At 43.6% G+C, this 24,137-nt stretch overlaps 10 protein-coding genes across 10 annotated transcripts; 5 read left to right on the forward strand and 5 right to left on the reverse strand.

Annotated features, from left to right (window-relative positions):
• Window positions 1–2,696: 2,696 nt before the first annotated feature.
• On the forward strand, window positions 2,697–3,169 carry FPR2 (peptidylprolyl isomerase family protein FPR2; the record flags this gene model as incomplete). Its single annotated transcript, XM_020216356.1, has 2 exons — window positions 2,697–2,769; window positions 2,826–3,169. 2 exons carry the CDS (start codon window positions 2,697–2,699, stop codon window positions 3,167–3,169), a joined length of 417 nt encoding a protein of 138 aa, XP_020071601.1.
• On the reverse strand, window positions 2,872–4,821 carry PBP2 (telomere maintenance protein PBP2). Its single transcript, XM_020214808.1, has one exon. It carries the CDS (start codon window positions 4,803–4,805, stop codon window positions 3,303–3,305), a length of 1,503 nt encoding a protein of 500 aa, XP_020071602.1. The 5' UTR covers window positions 4,806–4,821; the 3' UTR covers window positions 2,872–3,302.
• A 308-nt stretch (window positions 4,822–5,129) lies between these two features.
• KEL3 (Kel3p) lies at window positions 5,130–7,050 on the forward strand (the record flags this gene model as incomplete). Its single annotated transcript, XM_020213332.1, has 1 exon — window positions 5,130–7,050. The coding sequence occupies exon 1, from the start codon at window positions 5,155–5,157 to the stop codon at window positions 7,048–7,050; it is 1,896 nt and encodes a 631-aa protein (XP_020071603.1). The 5' UTR covers window positions 5,130–5,154.
• Window position 7,051: 1 nt separating this feature from the next.
• On the reverse strand, window positions 7,052–8,060 carry DIM1 (putative dimethyladenosine transferase; the record flags this gene model as incomplete). The annotated part of the gene is made up of 1 exon (XM_020214809.1): window positions 7,052–8,060. A coding segment is annotated over exon 1 (863 nt), but the record flags the coding sequence as incomplete, so codon positions are not given.
• Window positions 8,061–8,132: 72 nt separating this feature from the next.
• On the reverse strand, window positions 8,133–11,243 carry LEC1 (Lec1p). Its single transcript, XM_020214810.1, has one exon. It carries the CDS (start codon window positions 11,194–11,196, stop codon window positions 8,254–8,256), a length of 2,943 nt encoding a protein of 980 aa, XP_020071605.1. The 5' UTR covers window positions 11,197–11,243; the 3' UTR covers window positions 8,133–8,253.
• A 362-nt stretch (window positions 11,244–11,605) lies between these two features.
• SOM1 (Som1p) lies at window positions 11,606–12,140 on the reverse strand (the record flags this gene model as incomplete). The annotated part of the gene is made up of 2 exons (XM_020214811.1): window positions 11,753–12,140; window positions 11,606–11,726 (listed from the first exon to the last, which is right to left on the reverse strand). A coding segment is annotated over exon 1 (266 nt), but the record flags the coding sequence as incomplete, so codon positions are not given.
• Window positions 12,141–12,213: 73 nt separating this feature from the next.
• Window positions 12,214–14,067, forward strand: PCM1 (phosphoacetylglucosamine mutase PCM1). The gene has a single exon (XM_020217924.1). The coding sequence runs from the start codon at window positions 12,312–12,314 to the stop codon at window positions 13,914–13,916; it is 1,605 nt and encodes a 534-aa protein (XP_020071607.1). The 5' UTR covers window positions 12,214–12,311; the 3' UTR covers window positions 13,917–14,067.
• CYBJADRAFT_126117 (uncharacterized protein) lies at window positions 14,031–17,342 on the reverse strand (the record flags this gene model as incomplete). The annotated part of the gene is made up of 2 exons (XM_020212629.1): window positions 14,031–15,380; window positions 15,471–17,342. 2 exons carry the CDS (start codon window positions 17,340–17,342, stop codon window positions 14,031–14,033), a joined length of 3,222 nt encoding a protein of 1,073 aa, XP_020071608.1.
• Window positions 17,343–18,479: 1,137 nt separating this feature from the next.
• Window positions 18,480–18,925, forward strand: CYBJADRAFT_167206 (uncharacterized protein). The gene has a single exon (XM_020214812.1). It carries the CDS (start codon window positions 18,529–18,531, stop codon window positions 18,841–18,843), a length of 315 nt encoding a protein of 104 aa, XP_020071609.1. The 5' UTR covers window positions 18,480–18,528; the 3' UTR covers window positions 18,844–18,925.
• Window positions 18,926–21,517: 2,592 nt separating this feature from the next.
• CYBJADRAFT_172543 (uncharacterized protein) lies at window positions 21,518–22,891 on the forward strand (the record flags this gene model as incomplete). The annotated part of the gene is made up of 4 exons (XM_020216357.1): window positions 21,518–21,813; window positions 21,882–22,011; window positions 22,146–22,336; window positions 22,405–22,891. 4 exons carry the CDS (start codon window positions 21,518–21,520, stop codon window positions 22,889–22,891), a joined length of 1,104 nt encoding a protein of 367 aa, XP_020071610.1.
• Between the last annotated feature and the right edge of the window lie 1,246 nt (window positions 22,892–24,137).

The following is a 24,137-nucleotide window of genomic DNA, read 5'->3' on the forward strand; positions in this document are numbered from 1 at the left end:
GCATTATATAGACGTCGATAGGCGACTCCACGTTGCAGGTGCCAAACTTGACAGTTCTATATACTGTGTGATTACGACGATACTGTGTATGCTTCATCTCTCAGCGACAAGAATAGAAACTAATACGCCAAATAGGGCACACCCCAGCCACTGAAGCAACCATCGGTTTACTGATAAACCCAGCAAGTTGAATAATACGTTTCGTGGTTGAATAGTCACAACTTCATATCCATCTTACTCATGCGAAAGCGTATACGCATCCTGCCGTTGCAACGTTGCCCGAGCAACTGGGCCACTCCGGGAATGCCAGGGGAGGAAAGTCCGCGATGGTAGGGACACCCGGAATAGCCAATGAAGGCGCTTTAAAAGGGGAATATCCCAGAAACTTAATATAGAAGATTCATATAATATCATAATATCTAGAATCTCATAGATATGAGCTTTCATATGAATTACTTTTTAAAATCTTCTCATTGGTTTGAAAATTTCATCTCCTAGGCCCTCTCCCCGTAAATTTTCCTGAACCATTTTTTCATGAGCAACTTGCAGAATTGGAAAAGTTTACACCAAAAAGTTGAAAATTTGACCAAAATTTGGATGCTTTCGATTTGCGTTTGTTTTGCATATTTGTGTATGATAGTGCATTGAGATACAGTGTTGCTCTGGATATGCTCTCGAAAATACGAGCGCGCGTCCCTCGCGCATTTCTCACGCGTCGCTGAAGAAAGTTTGTTGTCGTAAACTTTATCTCTTCCTATCACCACCGTAGAGATGAGTAAAAGTCGAAGGTCATGAATATGGATCACCGAGCTGTTACTACTCCTACAAGCAGACAGATCGAAGACTATCAGTGGACAAAGAGAGCGTGTCCCAGCTGACGGAGAATGAGCTAAAAGAGGCTGTGAGAAAGTTGTTGGACGTTCGTATCCCCCATATCCCATGTATTAAACGCTTCAAAGCATTGGAAACGGTTGAGAGGGCTACATGAATACCAGTTGCTGTGTTTGAGCAGCTCAAGACATAAGTATGTGATAGGCGAAAACATATTCGTGAAAGAATCTAAACTGCTAGACGTACTGAGAGAGGTCTGGCAACAGCTACTGTATCGGATGAGGAAGAGACGTGTGTCCCGTTTTACTTTGATTGTTGCATCTCAAGCCCAGTGTACTCCACTACAGCTCAGCCTGCTGATAATTGGCAACAGATTCTTCTTGATGGATTTCAGTAACACCTTGCTTGAAAAAATATAGACGTGATAGGTTATATCCTCAAAAGCTGTTCTGAATTGGATGCTTTGCCAGTACTGTACAAACTCATAGATCGTGAGTAGACCTCCCTGTAGTGATAGGGAGTTGAAACGATTTGTAGAGAAACAGAGAAAGAAGTATAAGAAGACTGTTTTAGGTCTCTACATGCCGAAAAAGAGAGTCCTCAACATGTCAGTAATCATGCTTGAGAGTTTGACCGAGGAGAAGAAAAAATAAGGAGCGACACTTGTTAAAGCCATCAATGAGAATATTGTCATTATGGCTAACATAGAGGTTTGTGGTGGCTTCGTTAGAACAATACGTCTGATAGCCGAACAAACAGCTGAGGTTGAAAGGATTAAGAAAAGAGTCATGACATGGGCATCACAGGAAGGTGTTCGTGCTTTTGAAGAATTTGTGTCTAGTGGATAAAACAGCAAGTGAATCAACCAAGACGACCACTGCTCTTTCATTTATCCCTTTGATTAGAATCCTTGAATATATTAAACACTCCCGGTGTAATAGTAGCCCGCAGTTTACTGCAACTGGGTATGCTTCCTCAAGGTGAGCATCGGTTTGGCAGCATGGACTCTGGCTTTGTTGACCAAGATTTTGTGAGTCTGTAAGAGAACAGCTTCACCGCTGGAAATATGCTAACTTTGCCTCGCACAAGTGCCATTGGACACCTCTATGAGGATTATGGCATTGCTCAGACATAAAATTCACATATCATTAGTTGAACATTCTCAACTGGCTCGATCCTCTGTTTCTGAACACCGTACCTTTTACAAGTCCTATCAACATACCAAAGGGCCACGGAGTGTAAATCATAATGGTGGCTACGTTATTAACCTAAACCATGAGTCTTCCTTCCGATGGTTGTCCCATTTAGTTCTCTATTGTTGTTGATGTGGTGATCTGAATCTGCGAAGCTACGCAGAATCTTGTGAAATTTCGCTATTTTGTTACCTTGAAATTACTCAAGTAGGAAGTTTTGCGGGAAAACAAGCTTGTGCAAATTGACGAGAAGATGCATAAATGCTGCAGCTCAACAAAACACAAAACGAACCCAAACACCACGTACAGTTCGTAAACTATAAAAGCTCTTCCGGAGACAAATATCACTCAATTGATGTCTCATTGGCAGCTACAAATGCTCAAATAAACCTGGAAACCGAACAATACAGGGCAGAAGTTGAAGTTTTCAAAGAAAGACCTTCAAAGAACCGGGTTTATCCCTTTTGATTACATTCTAGCGCTCTAGTAAAAATGGCAACAACTGCAAGTGAGGGCATACATGAGATCCGCATGAAGATGCATATCATTGCATCATAAAAACACCCAAACACCACGTCCCAGGCCATTGGCCACGGAATCAATTTTAAGCCTACCGGCCACTTTCTTCAACTTCAACGTGGCATCGGAAAGCAGTATCATCAATCAGCACAAATGCTTCTTTCAAAAATCACATCGATCTTTTCTATTGCTGCAGTTGCTCTTGCATCTGATGGGCTGCAAATTGGTGAGTGATGGTTGTTCTCTTTCTGTTACCGTTTAAAGCAATCTAACTGGTGATAGGAATCCTCCATAAAGTACCAGAAGATGAATGCACACATAAGGCGTCTAATGGTGACACTGTGTCTGTTCATTACACAGGGTCTCTGAAATCCGATGGCACAGTGTTTGACTCGTCGTTATCCCGCGGGGAGCCAATTACTTTCCCATTGGGTACCGGCAGAGTCATCAAAGGTTGGGACCAAGGTATCTTGGGTATGTGCATTGGTGAGAAGCGTAAGCTCACTATCCCTCCAGAGTTGGGATACGGTTCAAGAGGTGCCGGTGGTGTGATCCCTCCAAATGCTGACTTGGTATTCACAGTGGAATTGGTTGACATTGCACATGAAACCAGAGATGAGTTGTAATTCTGTATCAGTTTTCTCTTTAATGCTTATCACAATGCTACTATTTCAATGTAGAGTTTTACTCTTGTAAAAAATGTCGTCCATTAAGGCCTAATAGTACTGGGCAATGTACACCATCATCAGGATTGCAATGTCACGTTTCATTGATCTGAGTTTCACTGCGAGTCTGTTGGGCTTGCTGGTGTTGCTGCTCTTTTAGACGGGCCTTTGCATCATTAGCTTTCTTGTCCATGTTGATCCTGTTGTTGATAAGATAGATAGCAGTTTGGTTACCATACGCATTTCCAACAATTGTGACCCTTCTCTGTGAAGATCCAGCTTCAGGATCACCGATGATAACGTTCGAACCACTTTGTTCTTTAATACTTTTAATCGTCTTTCCCATCTTGCCTATGACGTTACCTACGTAGTCATTTGGAATATACAGCTCATGGGTAATTTTCGCATCATCCAAAGGCAACGATATCGGCAGTGGATTGATAAACCCAGCACTTGAGACACCTCCACCATTACCCCCTCCTCCACCAGCAACTGCGCTGTTCACACCTTCAATGCTCTGAAATGTTTCTGATCCTGATTGTAATGATAATCCGTTGAAGTGCGCCTGTGTATAATGTTGTCCACTAAGTGCTGCAGGTAGAGTGTATCCCATAACGTTAGTTGGCATTATACCAGGTAGTCTCAATCCACCGGGCCCATTGACTCCACTGCTAGGGACCCCGGCTTTACTCGCAAGCTCTGCCTTAACAGGATCATAGAATATCACATCCCCTCTCAAGGGTCTCAGCCCTAGTATTGTCTGCGCAACGTAATAAACTGCAATGTGTACAGCATCAGCGACACCACGTATCGTGAGACACCGATCTGTTGAAAAGGGCATCATTTTGGACTCGGCACTGAGAACTGCAGCCGAGTCCTCCTCAATTTCCCTGAACCTCGAGCCCTGTTTCCCAATGACATAGCCTATAGCGTTGTTAGGGACCAAGAGCCGTAGGTCATAGGGGTGAGACTCTGCACTTGAAGGTTTATCCTCCTCCTCGCCAACGATGGCTCGTACAATCAGTCCAAACGCCTTGGCAACGTTCTCCGCGGAGCCCTTCACAAAGACAACGCGCTCGACAACATCTTTGATGTTTTCACTAACTTGTAAACGCGCACCTGACGCGCTCTTGATATGGTTTATGGTTTCACCACGTTTCCCAACTATGAGTCCAGCCTCTTTCGCCAGACAGAGCATACGGAAGCACACATACGTGGGATCATCCGGGTACTTCTTCCCATTCACACTAAGCGCCTGTGTCAGGGCGTCACCATTACTACCGCGGCCGTTACCATCATCAACAGCACCGTTTTCTACGCCGCCTTCCTCATCAACTCCGTGCTGGCTGGAGACTCCGTGTCCCTCCTGGAACGCCTCCCCATGGTCACTGTCCCCCTCCATAGGGTGGTCGTCATCACTGGCGCCAGCACCATCGCCACCGCCACCACCACTACCGTTCGTATCATCATCGATATGCCCATTGTTTATCACCACGGCACTGCTATCGCCAGCTTCAACATCAACCTCAGCGTCCAGAGCAACACGTTTCGTATTGTCGTTACCGTTCACGTCCTCCTCGTTCTTTCTCTTCAACATCAGGGGGGAAAGTTAGTGTCCTTCTTCGTCTTCTGCTGTTGCCGCTGTCGCTGCTGTTGCTGTTGTGGTTTGTTCTCTGTCAATCGCGCGGTTTGTTTTCCCTTTTGATGAATTTGTCTTGTTATTTTTCCCGGTTTACTTTTGTGGTCAATGGGAAACCGGCAAAGGCCCGGTTTTTCGTTTCTCTGTTGCCGAGGAAACGAGAATGTAGAGGTGTCCGGGTGTATAGATGTCCGGGTGTACAAATGTCCGGGTGTTATTATAAACTTTTCCACTTCCTGGTGCGCTCTCTTTATGTCCCACACACAGCTTCTCCAACTCTCACCAGCTTAGGACAGTCTCTTCAACCATGGCTAAGAAGAATAAGAAGGACAAAGAGGCCAAGAAGGCAAGGGCCGAGCAGAAGAATAAAAAGGCTCAGGCGAAGGCCGACAGTAAGGATAAGAAGAGAGCGAAGAAGATGGGCGATGGGGATGACGATGACTTGGACATCGAGACGGTTTTAGCACAGTTCAAGCAACAGCAGGAGGACTTTGAGGCAGTGCACTCTGAAGTTGTGTCAAGACCTGGCAGAAGGATCAACTCGTCGATGTGTGCGAATCCGACGCATGGTAAGCGTGAACTGTTCATCTTTGGTGGTGAGAACACAGTTGATGGGGTGTCTGCGTTTTATAACGACCTCTACGTCTACGCCTTGGAGTCTGATCAGTGGAGGAAAATAACCTCCAAGAACAGTCCAATGCCTAGAAGCTCTGCTGCTGTTGCGGCTCATCCGTCAGGTATCGTATTGATCCACGGTGGTGAATTCTCCAGTCCAAAGCAGAATACTTTTTACCATTATTCTGATACCTGGCTGCTGGATTCCACCAATAAGGAGTGGACCAAGATCGAGCAGAAGAATGGACCTTCGGCAAGATCAGGCCATAGGATCACCGTGTGGAAGAACTATTTCATACTTTCAGGGGGATTCAGGGACCTGGGAGGCTCAACAACATATTTGAACGACCTGTGGGCCTTCGACATCACAACTTACAAGTGGAAACAGATTGAATTCCCTCCAAACCATCCGGTCCCAGATGCGAGATCTGGTCACTCGTTATTGCCTCATGCGGATGGTGCTGTCCTTTGGGGAGGATATTGTAAAGTGAAAGCCGGTAAAGGCCTTCAAAAGGGTAAGATCTTGAGCGACTGTTGGCTATTGAAGATGAAATCCGATCTCTCTGCAGTGAGATGGGAGAGAAGAAGAAAGCAAGGATTCCAGCCCAGTGCAAGAGTTGGCTGCTCAATGGTTCATCATAAGGGCCGTGGTGTACTCTTTGGAGGTGTTTTCGACTACGAAGAAACTGAAGAGAGCTTGGATTCCCAATTCTACAACGATTTGTTCACTTACTCGGTGGAGATGAACAGATGGTACTCATTACAACTGAGATCCAGTAAAAAGAAACAAGCGAAGGTGAAGAAACAGAATAGAGATGAAGATTTAGAAGAGATTCTCAATGCACTCTTGAAGAAGGCCAACTTGGAAGATGAAGAAGGCGATGAGGATAACGATGACATTGAAAAGGAACTGAGAAAGATTGAAGAAGAAGAAGAGAATGAGGAAGAACGGGTGCAGTACGAGGTTAGAAACCAATTGCCTCACCCAAGATTTAACGCTTCCACTGCTGTTGTCGACGATACGCTCTTCATCTTTGGAGGTGTATGGGAATTTGGCGAGAAGGATTACTCAATTGACAGTTTGTACTCTGTGGACTTGGGGAAACTTGACGGTTTGAAGGTTTATTGGGAAGACCTCAGAGAAGTTGAAAGGGCCAAGTCAGAAGGCGAGGAAGATGACGACTACTTTGAAGATGACGACGAAGATGACGAAGATGATGAGGACGACGAAGATGATGACGAAGTTACTGATAGAAAACTAATTGCAGAGGATGAAGAGGATGAAGAGGAGGATATCGTTGAAGATGAACCTGAAATTCCGGACGAGAGACCTTGGTTACCTCATCCAAAGGCATTTGAGACTCTTCGTGCTTTCTACGTTAGAACCGGTGCTCAATTCTTGGAGTGGGCCATCTCAAACAACAGAGATGCACGTGGTAAACACTTGAAGAAACACGCATTCGATTTATGTCAAGACAGATGGTGGGAGAGAAGAGAGCAGGTTCGTATCGAAGAGGATAAACTGGAGGAAACTGGTGTTGGTGAGGTTATAGAGAGAGATACAACCAAAACTACCAAGAGAAGATGAATGTGTCTTGAATAATGTATATAATTCTATGCAAAATGGATACCAACCTGATGGAATGCATATAGTAGCTTTAAGAAATCGTTCTGATCACACTTACCGGCTCTTGTCTCTGCCAACCCAGTTTCTTTTAACACCTTTTCAATTTTTTGCTTAACGACATCCAAATAGTCTCCGTGCTTCTTGGAGGTTGAATCATCCATCATAGCACCATCGTCCACTGTGGCCAGCCATGTCTTGTAGTTCTTTTCCAAAATTTCTAACACACTTGAGCTCTTAAACCCAGCTGCGATGGTTCTGTTCTTTCTGACAAACACTATACGTAGTAAACCATCCCACTCGTTGAAGTCGACCTGAGGTCTGGGGTTCTTGATCTCAATCCTCACGACAGAGGACTCAACTTGTGGAGGAGGTCTGAAGTTGTTCTTTCCCACTTTCATGATGTGCGTGACATTGGCCCACATTTGCACATTGGCACTGAGTCGACAGTACAGCGAATCACCAGGTCTTGCGAGCAGTCTGAGGGCAAATTCACGTTGAAACATGAGAATACTGACTCTTGGGGGTCTTGGTTGGTTGATGAGCTTGAACACCAGCGGGGACGAGATCTGGTATGGGGTGTTGGAGATACAAATGTCAAAGTAGGGGAGCTCAGTCTTCATGAAATCACCCAGTAGAATCTCCAGCTTCTTCTCACCTGGCGTTCCGTGGACTCTCTTTGTCAATTCAGCACCCATACGTGGATCCATCTCCACAGCAACAACTTTTCTAGCCTGTTCCAGGATTCTAACAGTCAGGTTACCAGTACCTGGACCAACCTCAAGCACTATATCAGAAGGCTTGATCCCAGCCTTATCAACGATACCCTGTGCAATGAGCGGGTTCTTCAAGATGTGCTGGCCGAGATCCGTGTTGAATTTGAAAACAGATTTCATATGCTTCTCAGCAGCAACTTGTGGTTCATTGGTACTCGAGTACTTCTTGCCTCTTGGAGCTTTAGCCATTGTATAGTTAATCTACGCTTTGTATGTAATTTGTATCAGGATTAAACAGAAAGAAAACCCGGTGAAAAATTTCTCGAACCAGCCAAAGCTCATCGGTCGGGGCAACATGTCTGTACACGTGACAGGGTATAGAGAAGTCACGTGATCACTACACATTTATACAGATAGTTACAATTCAAGCAATATTATACATAGAGGAGATCTATGAGTAGCTCTTTAGCAGCTCAATGAGCTGGTCTCTAAACTTTGGAACAAGTTTCTCGATGTTTTCAGTGGTTGGCTCCTGGAGAAGGACGCTCTTGCGTTCGAGTTCTTGCTCGTTGTCCTCGTCGTCATCGTCATCGTCCTCTTCCATCTCCATCAAATCGTGTTCGTTTATACCAAAATCAGTTGTCTTAAACACATCGATATCGTTTATGGACTTCCAGTTCTGTTCCATAAGGGACTTGGACTTTGATTCGTCGCGAGCCAGTTTGCGTTGGTACTTCTCGTGTCTTTTCTTGACGTTAGCAATGATGACATCCAACTCTAAGAGAACGGCTTCAACATCAACACCTGGTGAGTCCTGCAGCAGCTGTTGCAAGTTGATTCTCATTGTTGTGGCATGATGATCCTTTGCGTGTCTCAAGAAGCTAAGGATATCACTAATCCATCGGATCAGCTTGTCGAACAACCCTTGCTTATCATGGACATATGTCTCATGGACAAACTGATAAAACTCATCGACATGGGAATCAATCACTTTCATGATGCTATCCACAATCTTGGAAGTATCTGTAACGTACATCTCATGGCTCAAATGATCGATGAGATGGATCAAGTCATCCATGAAACTCTCAAAATTACGGAAGGCAACATCAACATGTGCAGAGGAGAACAATGATACCAAAGGTTTGTAAAACATTGTGAATAGCTCTTTCAAGATTGAAATGAGCTCAGGCTCTGACCACAGTTGTTGCATGATCTCCTTGTCCCTATTTCTAACGTACAATTTGTAAAGGGATTTCAAATTCGAATACAGCTCCACCTTCTCCTGATTAACCAGAGCCAACTGTTCCGCATCGTCCTCACACATGAGCAGTCTCTTATACTCATTGTAGGACTCAAACACTTGACCTGTGAGATCGTCATCCACATAGGACAATTCGTACAGCTGTGGAGAGATCATCACAGTTAGAACAACATCCGACTGCAGTTCTTTTGCTTCCCTTTTAACAGATGCAATCAAATCACTATCTGTGCAGTCGTATACAAAGTACTTCAACCGATCGATGAGCTCAGTATGACCAATCTTTTGTTCCAACTCCGTAATGACTTTAGTCTGCGATTTCATATCATCCGATAAGATCCCGTAGAACAGTGTTTGTAAGAGTGATTTACCACCAAATGGATTTGCCATGAGCAAATCCATCATCGCCTTCATTATACTCATTGGGTTGGTGAATCTCAAGATGTTAATCATGATTGAATACGGCATAAGTCTGTGTAATCTCTTCACCTGTGAATAGAATTCATACGAGTTATCGTTTCCCAGGAACATGATATAGATAGTCGCAGCAATCTCCACTTTGGACCATTCGATGAAGTTACGCAGCATTGGAGAAAGCTCAGAAACGTGTTCCTTGGTCTTCAACTCCTGGAACAAGTCAACCAAACCATTATCAGACTCCAGCAATTTGGCACGTAGAGGTAGGGATTCCTCTTTCAGCTTTGTGATCTTAGCATAAGATTCTTTCTGGAATCTAACTTGGTTCAATAGGAGTAGCAGATCCAGATTCTCTCTGATCTTCAGATCTATCTGATCCTCTGACGATAGAGTATGGATCTTATCCTTGAATAAGAACTCTCTCAGGATATCACAATGTGCAATTTCAACGTCTTTAATCAGATTTCTGAGGTAAGATCTCAGACCAACACGTGTCTTTTCCCTCGGCAGCCTATTCTCCTGTGAAGAAGAACGGGAGCTCTTTGGAGATGTCCATTGTCTAGGAGACAGAATCGACATTGCACTCTTCTTGATTGGAGATTTAGGAGTCTTGGGGCTCGAATTGGAGTCGAACTGGGAGTGTTGTGGCATAGTTGGAGTCTTTGGATTCGAATCCTTATAATCCTTGCTGTTATCCAACTTTAGAGACTGGAACAATTGTGACAGATTCTTTCTAATCTCGTCGTCGTGTTTCTTAGCCATCTGTTCCTCCTCTATTTCCCTCTCTCTTTCCTCATGATCCTCCTCTTCATCTTCGTCGTCATCAATTCGTTCATAGTCATCGTCGTCTTCGCCCTCGTCATCACCACCAAGGCTGATGATGGATTTCACCTTAGAAGGTAATTTTGGCAGTTGTTTCCCTGGGAACTTCTTCTTCAGCTTACTATGGAGCTCTTTGAAGCTCGTGTACCTTCTGGACACGAACACCGGCTGGCTCTCGCTGATGTCCAGCTGGGTCTTTATGACAAACTCGTAGTGTGTCTCATGTGTCTTTGCAAGGTTCAAGCCACTGAGAAACTTGTTATTGGCCTTTTTCAGCTTCCGGACCCCACAGACGTTCAGCATAATGCCATTGACGTATTCGCCCTTTGCCAGATGAGCCTGCAACGTCTCCTTCGACGGGAATAGCAGCTTCTGGAACCTTTTGCTCTCAACCACGCCATTGGTCAGGGCAAGCTTTCCTGAGCTATAGTACTCAGCTTCATTGACGGTGCCAACCCCAGAATTGAACATCGTCAGCACCAGCTTCTCCAGCTTCCGGGCCATCTTCTTACGCTTGGTGGTCTCCTCACGGTCCAAGGACTCGCTCATCGACATCGACATGAAGTGCTCATAGAACACCTGTACCTTCCCAGCCCAAAACTGTTGGTAATCCTGATGTTGAGGTGATAAGAACGGCATCGTGGCAACAAAGCGTGTAAAGAAGAAGCGGATCATCGGATACGTCTCCGACACTTCCCTGTCGATGGTGTCCACGCTATCTCTCGGCTTCGCTGTGCTCAGCGTCTTCTCCCTGGGGTCTCCATCCGTGAATGGGAACCCAAAGCTTCTCAATGCCAAAGGGTTGTTGAACCTCTCCAGTTCACCTTCGCATTGCAGTTTCAGCAGCTCACGCTTTAGATAGTGCTCCTGTGTGGGCGAGAGTATCGGCTCGTCCATTTCGCTCTGTGCTTTGCTCTGTGATTTGCCCTGTGCTTTGCTCTCAACGGATTGATCAACCAGTGATGGCTCAAACTGTTGATGCGCTTCGGCTTCGCCTGGAGCGCCTTGCCGCACAGTTTGGGGGTCCGTTGCGGGTATTGTATAATAATTATATAATTGTTATATGATTATTATATAATAGTCGGTACGTAAGCATTACGTAAGCACGATTATAATCACATCAGTGTGCTCTTCCGAGTTCAGCTTATATTATATTCCAGTTATATCGGCGTCACAATATATCCTTCATTAAATCAATGTAATAGTGTTCCTTGCACCAGGGTGGCTAAGTAGATCTAAAGATACGATAATGACAATAAGAATAATCTTAATGATAATACAATCCAAAATATAAAAGTGAAGTTCTCTCTCCCTCTAAACTGGAGGAAGGAGGAAATGCAATGGTTCAAGGAATTCCTTTTAAGCCATTGTAGAAAACAGTCCCGAAACCTGAGGATTCGCTTCACGTGTTGTATTTACATTCAACGCTGTAACAACGACAAAGTTGCAGTTGCTATAATCAGACGATAATACTGAATCCAAATCCGAGGGTCGAATATCACATCAGCACCTACACAGCATAATTATAGTCGTAGCACATCATCACTGGTCATCAATTATCCTCATAAACACCTTGAACTGGCCAAAAACGTCGTTCGTAGACTCATCGGTAATCTCGACAACCTGTCTCTTCCCCTTGGAGCCCACAGGGCAGTCCCGGAAGACCCTCTTAAAGGGAACGCACTGAACCAGCCCTCCTTCAAACGAGCAGTTGTTCTGCGTTATCGACTTGTATATACAGCCGGACAAGTCGCTCGGTGGCTTATACATCCTTGCCACGTCCTCTCTGCTGAGCACCGGCGTCGGTGGTGCCATCCTTACACAAGCTTCCCTTCGTTGTGCTATTGCAATGTTGATGCAATGTTGATGGCCTTCACTTGTAGTTTTTTTTCCCAGTAGAGCTGCCCCGACGGGGGTGGGAAGTATGCGAAATTGGAAAACAGCCACGCAAAAGATACATCAACGTTGACGTGGGTATTGATCTAAGCATCACGAGCAGCTAAGGACCAGAGATGACATTGAACATCAGCGAGAGACTCGACTCTGTGTATTCAGCTCACCAGAAGCCACAGAGCTTACAATTCCAGTACGGGACAGCCGGGTTCCGTACCAAGGCAAACACGTTGGACTCGGTGGTATTCGTTGTTGGTATTCTTGCCTCGTTACGTTCAAAGTACTTGGATGGCCAGACGATTGGAGTGATGATCACTGCGTCGCACAATCCTCCAGAGGACAATGGTGTGAAGCTGGTGGACCCCCAAGGTGAGATGCTGGAGCAGTCTTGGGAGCAGTTTGCCACGGTGTTGGCAAACGTCTCCACTCAACATGAGCTCGTCGTTGAGTTGAACAGGATCATATCACAGTTGAACATTGACCTCAAGGTGAAGTCCAGGGTCATCGTTGCAAGGGACTCGAGAGACTCGGGGCCTCAATTGGTCCAGTCAACGATTGATGGGTTGGAGGTTCTTGACACTGAATACCAGGACTTTAAGATGCTGACGACTCCACAGTTGCACTACTTGGTGAGAGCAATAAACACCTTGGACTCACCAGTGAGTTATGGTGAGCCTTCAGAGTCCGGGTATTACAAAAAGCTGGCGACTGCTTTCAAGCAGTTGGTTTCAACCCCAATTTCCATAACCGTCGACGCTGCTAACGGTATAGGTGGGCCAAAATTGATTGCATTGGCAAATCATCTCGAAGGGTTGTTATCCGTCACGGTGGTGAACAACGAGTACATCAACCCAAATGCTCTAAATGTAAACTCAGGGGCTGACTTCGTAAAGACAAATCAGAAATTACCGCAGGGAATTTCACCAAAACCGTTTGACCTTTATGCCTCTTTCGATGGTGATGCGGATAGAGTGGTGTTCTACTATTCGGACGATGACGGCGTTTTCCATTTGTTAGATGGAGACAAGATCTCTACCTTGTTGGCTGCTTTCATCAGCGATATAGTCAAGAAATCAGGTATAGAGGCACATATTGGTGTTGTTCAAACGGCATACGCCAACGGGTCATCAACTGATTTCCTCAAGGAAAAGCTGCAATTACCAGTGGTTTGCACACCAACAGGTGTTAAGCATTTACACCATGAAGCTGCCAAGTTCGACGTTGGTGTGTACTTTGAAGCCAATGGCCATGGTACTGTTCTCTTTGCAGATTCGTTCATAGAAACGTTGAAGTCAACAGAACCTTCAACACCTGATGAGCAGCGTGCATTGGAACAGCTGATCCAGTTGTCCAATTTGATCAACCAAACCGTTGGTGATGCAATCAGCGATTTGCTTGCGGTCTTAGTTGTCTTGACCATCAAACAATGGGATCCTTCAAGCTGGGATGCTTCTTATACCGATTTGCCAAACAAATTGGCTAAAGTCATCGTTCCAGATAGAAACATATTCAAGACGACTGATGCTGAGAGAAGATTAACATCACCAAGTGGACTCCAAGATAAAATCGATGCCTCTGTTAAGAAATACACAAGAGGAAGATCCTTCGTTAGAGCAAGTGGTACTGAAGATGCTGTTAGAGTGTATGCCGAAGCAGGTACAAGAACAGAAGCTGATGAGCTATCACAAGAAGTCGTTGGCTTGGTCAAAGATTCTGTTCGTTAAGTTAACATTACAATGATCTCTTTATTGAGACAATGGGAGCAAACAGTATTCTTAAAAAAATAGGGTATCATTTCACTCGTTTTATACAAATTTGTTATTCTTTGGTTTCCAACCTTATGAATCGCCGTTCATCCTTTGCAATGTCTTGACAGAACTTTCCGTAGCACTGCGTTTAGTGGTAGGTGGCTTGTCAATCGTCTTTATCTCCTCAGTAGAGAATGATCTCTTTGTACCTTTGCTCTCTGGCGTTGGGGTTGAAGTTGGTGCACCTACAGTAGACCCCAAGCTTGGTGAAGAGTGTGATGCTGGGAAGGGATCAATCCCTTCACTCTCCAAGTGCTTATTATGTGGGTTCATGCTTCCCAACTCTTTCAACTTTGACACGTGATGGATGGTCTTTGCGATGGTTTGAATCAGCAAATTTGGTTTTAGAGGCTTTGAAATGTATTCATCCATTTGTGCCTGTAAACATCTCTCACGGTCACCCAGCATTGCATGCGCTGTTAGTGCGATAATTGGAACACGTGCAGAGAATGGATCAATAGGATTAGTCTCCTTCTCCCAAAGCCTGATCTTTTCAGTGGCCTCAAAACCTCCCATTATCGGCATCTGAACATCCATCAATACAACATCATAACGGTTCTTCTTAACAGCTTCCAGTGCTTCGAGACCATTCTGGGCAACAGTGACTGTATGCCCGTGCTTTTCTAGGATACGAACAGCCAACTTCTGATTCACAAGAGAATCTTCAGCTAAAAGAATGTTATAATTCTGTGGCACATCGCTCTCTGAAGGAACAACGAGAGATTCCAATGCAGGTTTCAGATAATCTGCCAAGTCCATTTGAGAACACGGTGTATTACCATAACTTTGAATACCAAGATCCAAGCATGTTCTCATATTTAGATTTGGAATTTGTGGATGTAATAAAACAAATGGGATATACTTGATCTCCGGGAGTTGTCTCAACATACGGCCCATTTCCAAAGAATCGATGATAATCACATCATATTTACAAGGATCTTGGAAATGTGCATCTTCAATACTCTTAACCACAGTTGGGCGGAGGTTAATAGCACCCAAATCTTCCTCAATCTTCTTCATGTCTTTGTCATTGTGCTCTGTTGCAATAAACAAAATTTGATGTAAATTAAACGTCAGCAGAGTATCTGATTTTCTCGTAAATGTTCCCTTTACAGGTTTCACCGCAATTGTAAAGTAAAACTTCGATCCTTCACCATAGGTTGAAGTAACCCAGATTTCACCACCCATTAAATGAATCAATCTCTTGGAGATGGACAAACCTAAACCTGTACCTCCAAACTTTCTGGTGGTGGAACCATCAGCCTGGGTGAAGTTTTCAAAAATCAAGTCCAACTTATCCTTCTTGATACCTATACCTGTATCAGAAACACAAAACTCAAGAACCAGGGTATCATCTTCTGGAAGATCAGTAGAAACAACCTGTGTTGATTCATCATTTCCAGTAACATAGTCAGCTCCTTGGATGGATTGTTTAATCTGTTGTTGTAATGGTTTGGTAGCTTTCCGTACGCTTAATTTGACATGGCCTTTCGAAGTGAATTTGAATGCATTACCCACAAGGTTCAAGATGACTTGTCTTAATCTGAACGAATCACCAATGAGGTAATCTGGGAAAGATGCATCAACTTGATAAATGAGATCAAGTGGCTTTTCAATGGATTTAACAGCAAGTGACTTCAAGGCATCAAAAACGGTACCACGAAGCGTAAATTCAATCTGTTCAATGGTCATTCTATTAGCTTCAATCTTAGATATATCGAGAATATCATCAATAATTGTCAATAAAGAATTTGCCAAGTTATGAACAGTACTCAGCATTTCACGTTGATACTGTGTCAATTCAGTGTCCAGAGTTAACTGTGTATAGTTCAGAATACCATTGAACGGGGTTCTCAGCTCGTGTGAGAAAATACCCAAAAATTCAGACTTGGCCCTATTTGCCAGTTCTGCAGCTTCCCTGGCAGCAGTGTTTCTCTTAATAGAATCTCTCAAGTTGGAAACCATCTGGTTGATTTTTGTCTTCAAGGTGTCCATTTCACCAGAGGCCTCAACTGTGATAAACTTTGTAAAATCACCATCAGTTGCAGCAGCAGTGATTTGCGCAAAGGCACGCACTTGCGAAGTAAGGTTAGCAGCCATTACGTTCACATTTGTGATAATCTCCTTCCATAACCCATCAACATCAGAAAACTGCGCTTGCACACCCAATTTACCCTCAACACCAACATCTTTGGCCACACGTGTCACTTCGGAAACAAAAACTTGTAAAGAATCAACCATCTTGTTGATGGTATTCTTCAGTTCTAAAATCTCACCTTGTGCAACAACGTCAATCTTTTGTGACAAGTCACCATGTGCAACAGCTGTAGTAACCGTCGCGATGGCACGCACTTGGTTTGTTAAGTTTGTAGCCATTGCGTTGACGTTATCAGTGAGATCCTTCCATGCGCCTTCAACACCATTAACCACTGCTTGACCACCTAAAATACCCTTTATACCCACATCTGTAGCCAGCGATGTAACTTCAAGGGCAAAAGTCTGCAAGGAGTCCACCATCTGGTTGATTGTTATCTTCAACTCCAGTATCTCACCTTTACAATCTGCTGTAACCTTTTTCGACAAGTCACCTTTCGCCACCGCTGTGGTGACGTTAGCGATATTTCTCACTTGGTTGGTCAAATTTGTAGCCATAGCGTTGACGTTATCCGTTAATTCCTTCCATATACCTTCTGCGCCAATGACAACAGCCTGACCCCCTAACCGTCCTTCAACTCCTGTTTCCCTAGATACCCTTGTGACTTCGAAAGCAAATGTCTTCAATTGCGCCACCATTGTATTTATGATGTTTTGCAATTCGAGGATTTCACCTTGGGCGTGGACGTTGATCTTTTGACTCAAGTCACCTCCAGCGACGCCTCTAACCACTTCCACGATCTCTCTCACTTGGTTTGTCAAGTTCAGTGCCATAACGTTCATGTTATCGGATAAAAGCTTCCAGCAACCTTGAGCGTCATCGATCTTCACCTGGCCACCAAGTTCACCATGTGCCACCTCCGTAGCAATCTTCAATGTTTCATCAACAAAGCTCTGTATCTTATCAACCAACCCGTTTATGGTGGTCTTCACAAGCCTAACTTCCTCATTGTCCTCCTCCTCGTATGGAGCCTTTTGGGTCAAATCACCCTCTGATATCGACTTCAACAGCCCACCAACCTGCTGGGACACTTTCAAGAACTCGTCCGTCTGCCGCTTCAGACAGTCAAGCTCTTCATGGCACGCTTGCGATTGGATCAACAACTTGCGCACCTCATCGGGATCGATTCTCTGAAGCGTTTGAGCAAACAACTCCTTATCACCAAGTGTATCGAGCAGCTCTGTCATCCGGTGCTCGTTTCAAACTAAGCGCTTCAGGGGAAAGGGCTCAAGGACACAGCAACAGAGCAAAAGCACACGCTTTGTTTACCTTTTCGATTTTGTTTGTGCCCGGTATTTGTGCCTTTTTAGCGCCTTGTTTCAAGCCTTGATGATGGATACTCGAAAGGGGTAATTTTCGCGGAAATAGTCCTTAAATTCCTGCCAGGATTGAAGGGACCGCCCCAGGGCCAAGTGGCTTTTGTTTTCGTTATGACGTATGTCTCTGTTATGGGCCGTTTGTACAGGGACGGGGCGTAAATGGGATAGCGCGCACTGTGTGTACTAGCGAAGTTAAATGAAGCGAAATGTTGTCGGTTACTGTGAGTCGTTTGTTGCCGATCCATATGACTACGTTTTGATCGCTGGCTACGCGGCGGTGGCCACGAGATCATAAAGCCATGAACGACGGCCACTGACCATAACTGAAGCAGATCACCACGATTGGGTGTCCCATATCTTGATCACAGGGTGCATGCGTGGTGTAGGACGTTTACTCTTCGGGGTTCGGCTTATAATCTTGGAGCTATAGCAACGTCACAATATACGTTTTACCATGAATGGCTGTTGTATCGAGATTTACCGGAGCGTTAGCGAATGTCCAAATTTCGAAACACAGTACCGAAGCACTACAGACTAACTTGTTTTACGTTTACAGAAGTTAAACATGTGGCATATGGCTACCTTCTTCAGTACGGCAAGAATGGAGTCTGCGATTTCCCCAGTAGCTCTCTACGATACAAATAAAGTCACGTATACTGCAACCTTTTGATTATAATTTCAGAAGCATGCTTGGTTTAATACACCTGCAGATCATAGGAGACCACCATTTCCAGCTTATTGTGGTGGATACAAGGACCAGATAAGGATGGACCAAAGCATGGATCTAGGTAAACAGTCTAGGTCAACCCAGGAACCTCAAATCACCCTTGAAGCATATATATCGTTGTAGTAGAGCAGGTTCCTGAGACCATCTATGTGCTTATGTACGGGTGTGTGTCCATACCAACATAGACTGAACTGGCCGTACTTCGCTCTTACCTCCACCCAGCCCTCCAATACTACCATGATTTCCTGGTCTCTGTAGAGCCCGCTGAAGGGTTCTATGAGATCTACGAGGAGTATGGTAGTACTGGGCTACTGACTGGGTGGGGGAATGGTACCGAAACACTACAATGGGCCAGGCCATGGTGGATACCGTACAACTGCATCTGTACGTAATCCCTCCAGGTGGCCCTCGCTATATAAAACTGACTCTGTCAACAGCACCAGACTAAGAAGTGACAGGTGTTCAGTCCTGTATCAGCACCAGTTGAAGCAAAGGCAAGTCATTGTGGACGTCAGCGAAGTCTGCCAATATGGTACTGGTTTGCCCAGAGCACAGAATCATATGGGGGTCGCCTTGCCAATCAACTGTACCCACACACCAACACCCACATTCAGCGTTCTAACTTCTGGAAACAGGACCTGATACACCAGCAATCTTCAACAACTGTTTCTGTGTTAATAGTATCTTCTTAACGATAATGTAGCAGCAGTGTTGTCAATTTGACCAGAATATAACAGCACTCGCATGCTATCTTCAACATCGTAGCAGTACTCAGTTATAGAACCATCCACACCTTCACTGTGATCATTCCAGTATCCTCATTCCTGCTTGAGACCAGCCACACCAGGTTAAAGCTGTCCAGGCTTTTACCAGGTGACCATTCTCCAGCAGGGTCTCACTAAGAACTCTGGAGCCTGTCCCACCAGTTAGATGTCCATGTTTCTAACTGGAAACTCATCGTTCAAAGCGAAACCCCATCAGCCATCGAACCCATGGATACATCACTGGAATGAAGGACTGAATGGTAGAAAGAGAGAAGAATTGAAAGAGAGGAATTGAAATAAATACCAAATATAGTACACAAAAGTGCTTTTGTAACTGATACATATCTTTGTGCTACGAATGACACATAGATATACTTTCCACCACCGGAACTGATGCCATAATTACAACGGAGAGCTATAGCAAGAGAGGCTTCCCACCTTAGTAAGCTCCCATACTCATCATCTCTCTTTGTACGGTCCTTTTTGTCCATACACCAACATGTTCCAAAATTAAGTGTTCGGATTAGAACATTTTCTATGATACATTTACAGACTACTAAGCAACAGGTGGTGCTAGTCCATCAATCATTTGCAGTTGGAAGCTCCCTCAATAAAGCATGAATGAGCATCTACTATTTAAAATGATACAAATAGAATGATACTAATAAAACTAGCACACCAGCCTTCATATTTCCCCAAAGTATATCAAATTGTAGCCAACACTCCAACTAAGAGAGCTGCAAAGTATGGGCATTTAATCTTCAAAACAGCCTGAGATATAGCCATTCATAGTTTGTATGGTATAATTCAGTAAAACGCATGGATTTGCTTATATCTCAACAACGAAACAAAATTAAGAAATCCTACTATCACACACTAGAACTAATCTCTATCATTCTATACACCGATTCTTGACTTGCTTGGATGAGCTTTCCCATAAAGTTGGTAGCATGATAGCTCAAGAAAATGGTCAAGAGAAATTTGCAGAAATTTATACACTAGATCCAGGATTGGCTACAAATCGTCATCTTGAATTGCTTAGAGGTGTTCTTCAAAACGATGAAGAATATAATAAACTTGAGGACTACATTAGTAAAATTGGTGAATTTCTATCTTAAAACAATCGTTATGCACAGCTGTTATACACAGCTAGATAGATTGTTCAACAGGGAACAACAGAGATGGGATTAACCAGAGAAAAGGCTGTTGTTGAATTTACCAATATTGGTCCAACAGCACCAACAAGTCCAGCACATAGTACTTCTTTATTACCAGAGGTTAAAGTGTTTGGTTTGGTGAGCAGAAGCAATAACAGCAGATCCTTCAATTTCAGTACGTATAAAGGAAACATCTACAGGTGGCTTCACTTTTATCAATACTATGTACAAGAGTGTTTTTTGCTCTTTGAGATGTCCTCTTTTAATAAATAAAGGACGAGACAATTCTTTCCCATACTAACAGGACATAGACTAGTACCACTCTAACTATCCACACCATACACAGGCTTGCAACTACATATACGAAATCTTATGCTACAGTTTTAGAAGGCTCTTTAGGCGTTGATTTCGTGAGTTTCAAAAAATCATCATCCTAATTAAACTGAGGGACTAAGCAGACCCCGCAGCGCAAGTTGTTTGCGATTCTAGCGCGGATTTGAGGTTTACCGGAACGTTAGCGAAGGTCCAAGTCGTGTTCATCATACCGAAGCACTACAGATCAACTTGTAAAGGGCATTAAATATCTCTTTTCCACTGTCGAGGCAAAAGGTTGAGCCATTTCAAACGTGACCATCGCGCTTTAGGTGTCCGAAAAACAGCATAAAATGTAGTACAAAATTACTAGGCAAAAGCATTCGCAAAACTAGCTAAAATAGAATGATTGGAGAGATAGAAAGGTTTAATTTTGTTAGTATGCAGTTTTTACGGTATATACCTGAAGTCCTTGTTAAATTTTGGATAATAAGAAACAATTTTTTCTTGAATTAACAAGAAAATGCAAGAATAATGCAAGAAAATGAAAAGGAATAATTTGAACTAAAATATAAACTGGAACATGTATAAGTAAAAAAAAGGAATATATATAAGATTCCCATTTTTCCATTAAAAATCTCTGATAATGCTATTGGAAACTTGAAATATTATGGATCCTTTGAACTTTTTACCCTACTAATTTAGTGCAATTAGGTGAATTACCATTGGCATCTGTGGTCCCAAATCTTTTCATCTACACACCACACCTAAACCTCGTGGTCAAAACAATAACGCCGACGCTAAACAAATTCCAAGAGGGAGAATAAACGAGTCAATGGACCAAACAACAGATACGCGTAGCTAACGTAATTCATCTTCAACCATAATGTCTCTACCAGACCAGAGCCTTTTTGTTCAGCAATATCCTTGGATGATTAATATGCTCGCTTGTGTGAAGAAGAAAATACCAGCTTCACCAATGACAGAGCAAAGGATCCTAAAGGAACATCTAAACGAATAAAACCATCATTTCAAGCATGAATTGAGCTGTTAAACGATCTTGAAAACAGCCTTTCTTTCAATATGTGGAATCTATTAAGTGATTTGAGAAGACTCTTTGTCGAATTCAACATTTTACAACAATTGGAAGATGCCATAAGTGATCAATCTGAGGATAGTCCTGCAGCAGACTCTCAGGGTAAAAAGTTGGTGCTGAAGAATCTGACAGTTCTCTCTAATAAGAAGAGGACTGTACAGGTGGGTGACAGGAAGCTAAAGTTCAGCGCTGACAAATCAACAAAGTTGTTGAAAGCTACTGTAAAGTCCTCAGAGCTGACTTCAGCACTCCATTTAATATCCCATTCACAGGATGAAATCAAGTGCGGCTACTTCTCCAACTCAATTGATGACAAACTCTATGAAAGTTTGGTACTAACACTCTCATTAGATGCTTGCCATTTGCCTTTATAAAACAGTCAGGGATACAAAGAGGATTTTCTTACATTATACACTATTGTTTGCCAGCCTGGCTCCAAGAGACTTGTTCCTCTGAGTATGATGTTTTTAAAGAACGTAGAGTGTGTATTAGAATGGTTCACCTTCCTGTACACATTTTCCAAGAAGAATGGTGGATCACATTGGAAGAAATTACGAGAATCTCTGCAATTACACGATGATAGTACCAGTGACGTGAGAATTCCCCCCATTACAGATTATATCAGATCAGGATAACGGTATCAAGAAGGCCTTAGATGTGTTGGAAGCCCAGTATGATGTTCTGATTGAGAGCTTCGCATGCTCCAAACATATCAAAAGAGATCTCTTCAAGTGCACAATCGCTAAGCATAGAAGGGTTATGAAAAATAACGTTTCCGGTTCATATTTGAATCTTATACCGAAATGGTACGTCTAATCCAAGAAAGAATGAAGGGGCCTTTCTTTGAGAGGCATAAGACGGACAAAGTCAACAGTACTTATAATCTCATCTCCAACACGCAAGACTGTGCTAGAGGTCTTCAACTTTACAATTCGGTGACTCCAATGCTTGATATCGTGACATCCAACCATTGTGAGATTTTGAATGCAGGGATGGACGCATTTAGACGATTGAACCCAACCAATCTCATAATCGAAGTGCTGTTGATGCAGTGTGAGAAGGTGAAAATCACAGAGTCTGTGACATTTGATTGGAATAAAATGAGACAGATTGGAGATGAAGATGAAATGAATGACACGAGCGACCCTGATGATGATGGAAGAACCGGAAGATATCGAGATACTCAAAACTATGGCTCTTTGTTGTATTCAACAAATTTCATCACTTCTTCTTGTTTAAATAGCAAAGAGACTAGTGTAATTGTTAATAGGAGCCTACCTGGAACACAAATGACGACTCACAAGCATAGTGTATCGTGGGACTGTGATTTGGTTCTTCAGGAGCTTTCAAAAGTGTTGTAAATTATGCGAAGAAGAAGATGAGAAGACGTGATTCGTTTGTCAACGTTCGTGCTTATGTTTATCATCAATTACAACTCTGAAGAGCCGTTGTTACTGAAAAACGTTGCACTATATCAAAAGAGGTGAAAATGGAAGTAAAAGTCTACGTACAGCTGTTCCCATTGTCATAATCAAGCGTATACATTCTTCGAATGTCCTCATATTACTCGTGTGAAGATGAGAAGGCCCTCAACGGCCACGCCCCCTTATCCCATCAATGCCCTGACTTGCCAAAGAGGTGCTCTATGAAGATAGTAGAAAGAAGAACTCCAGTCACTGCCCATCAGGATTCAGATACCAGAGCTGTTTTTTAAAGGCCAATAGATGTATCATACGGAAGACGGCGTCTCAAACTTCCAGGCCAGCGGTGAAGAAATTCAACAAAGAGGTTCTACTGAAGACAGTGCAAGTGTTAAAAGATCATCACGACACTTTGTAGCACCTCAAAGAGAACACAAGAACAACCAGGGAATCGTATACGCTTCCAATAGAATTCCTTCCGCAGCTGAGAAGAAGAGAGGACGAGGACGGCCGAGGAAGTCAGAACAGAAGAGCAATCACAAGACTAAAAAGCTTATGAAAGAAGCTGAGGCAGGTAAAATGAACCTGCATCCAACATAAGATAACTTTCGTACAGACTCATCACAGAGCACTATAATGATCAATGTGCTTTTGATAGTTCTTCAGTTGTATTAACCAACCATATTTTACCAGAAGAGCCCGGCTGTTTCCCCCCTGTATCCATAGAAACAAACTACTACTGCCTCATTTCTGCCCACTACTACTCAACATACCGCATATTATTGCATAAGGCAGCACAAAGGCAGGGACAACAAGTACCAGGCGAGCCATCCGCGTGAAGAAATTCTGCTGCGATCAGCAAACACGCTTATTTTGCTGTTTATACGCCGTCCTGCACCATGATTTAGCCGTAGATATCCACCCCTTCAATGAAGCCCTATGAATGAGTCCATTGTACCCAATAGCCACCCAGCGACCGTTACGCAGTGCCTACCAGATTACGGCCATAGTTGTGCAAAATGCTCGCTTTGGTGTCTTGTATTAAGCAGCTGTAGTTCTCAAATACTTCCTGCGAATTTGATACACAATTTAAGGCAGGGTTTGAGGGAAGCCTTGGTTATTGTAGGCTGCAATATCGTGCTTCCTGAAACAGCATTGGTTTGTTAATCTAAAGGTTATCTCCTCT

Source organism: Cyberlindnera jadinii (genome assembly GCF_001661405.1).
Source record: "Cyberlindnera jadinii NRRL Y-1542 unplaced genomic scaffold CYBJAscaffold_4, whole genome shotgun sequence".
Classification (NCBI taxonomy): domain Eukaryota; kingdom Fungi; phylum Ascomycota; class Saccharomycetes; order Phaffomycetales; family Wickerhamomycetaceae; genus Williopsis; species Williopsis jadinii.

What these genes read in the sequence shown, in the direction of transcription:
- PBP2 (XM_020214808.1), bottom strand. Translation starts at nt 4,805, where the DNA reads ATGTTGAAGAGAAAGAACGAGGAGGACGTGAACGGTAACGACAATACG.
- PCM1 (XM_020217924.1), top strand. Translation starts at nt 12,312, where the DNA reads ATGACATTGAACATCAGCGAGAGACTCGACTCTGTGTATTCAGCTCAC.
- LEC1 (XM_020214810.1), bottom strand. Translation starts at nt 11,196, where the DNA reads ATGGACGAGCCGATACTCTCGCCCACACAGGAGCACTATCTAAAGCGT.
- CYBJADRAFT_167206 (XM_020214812.1), top strand. Translation starts at nt 18,529, where the DNA reads ATGGTACCGAAACACTACAATGGGCCAGGCCATGGTGGATACCGTACA.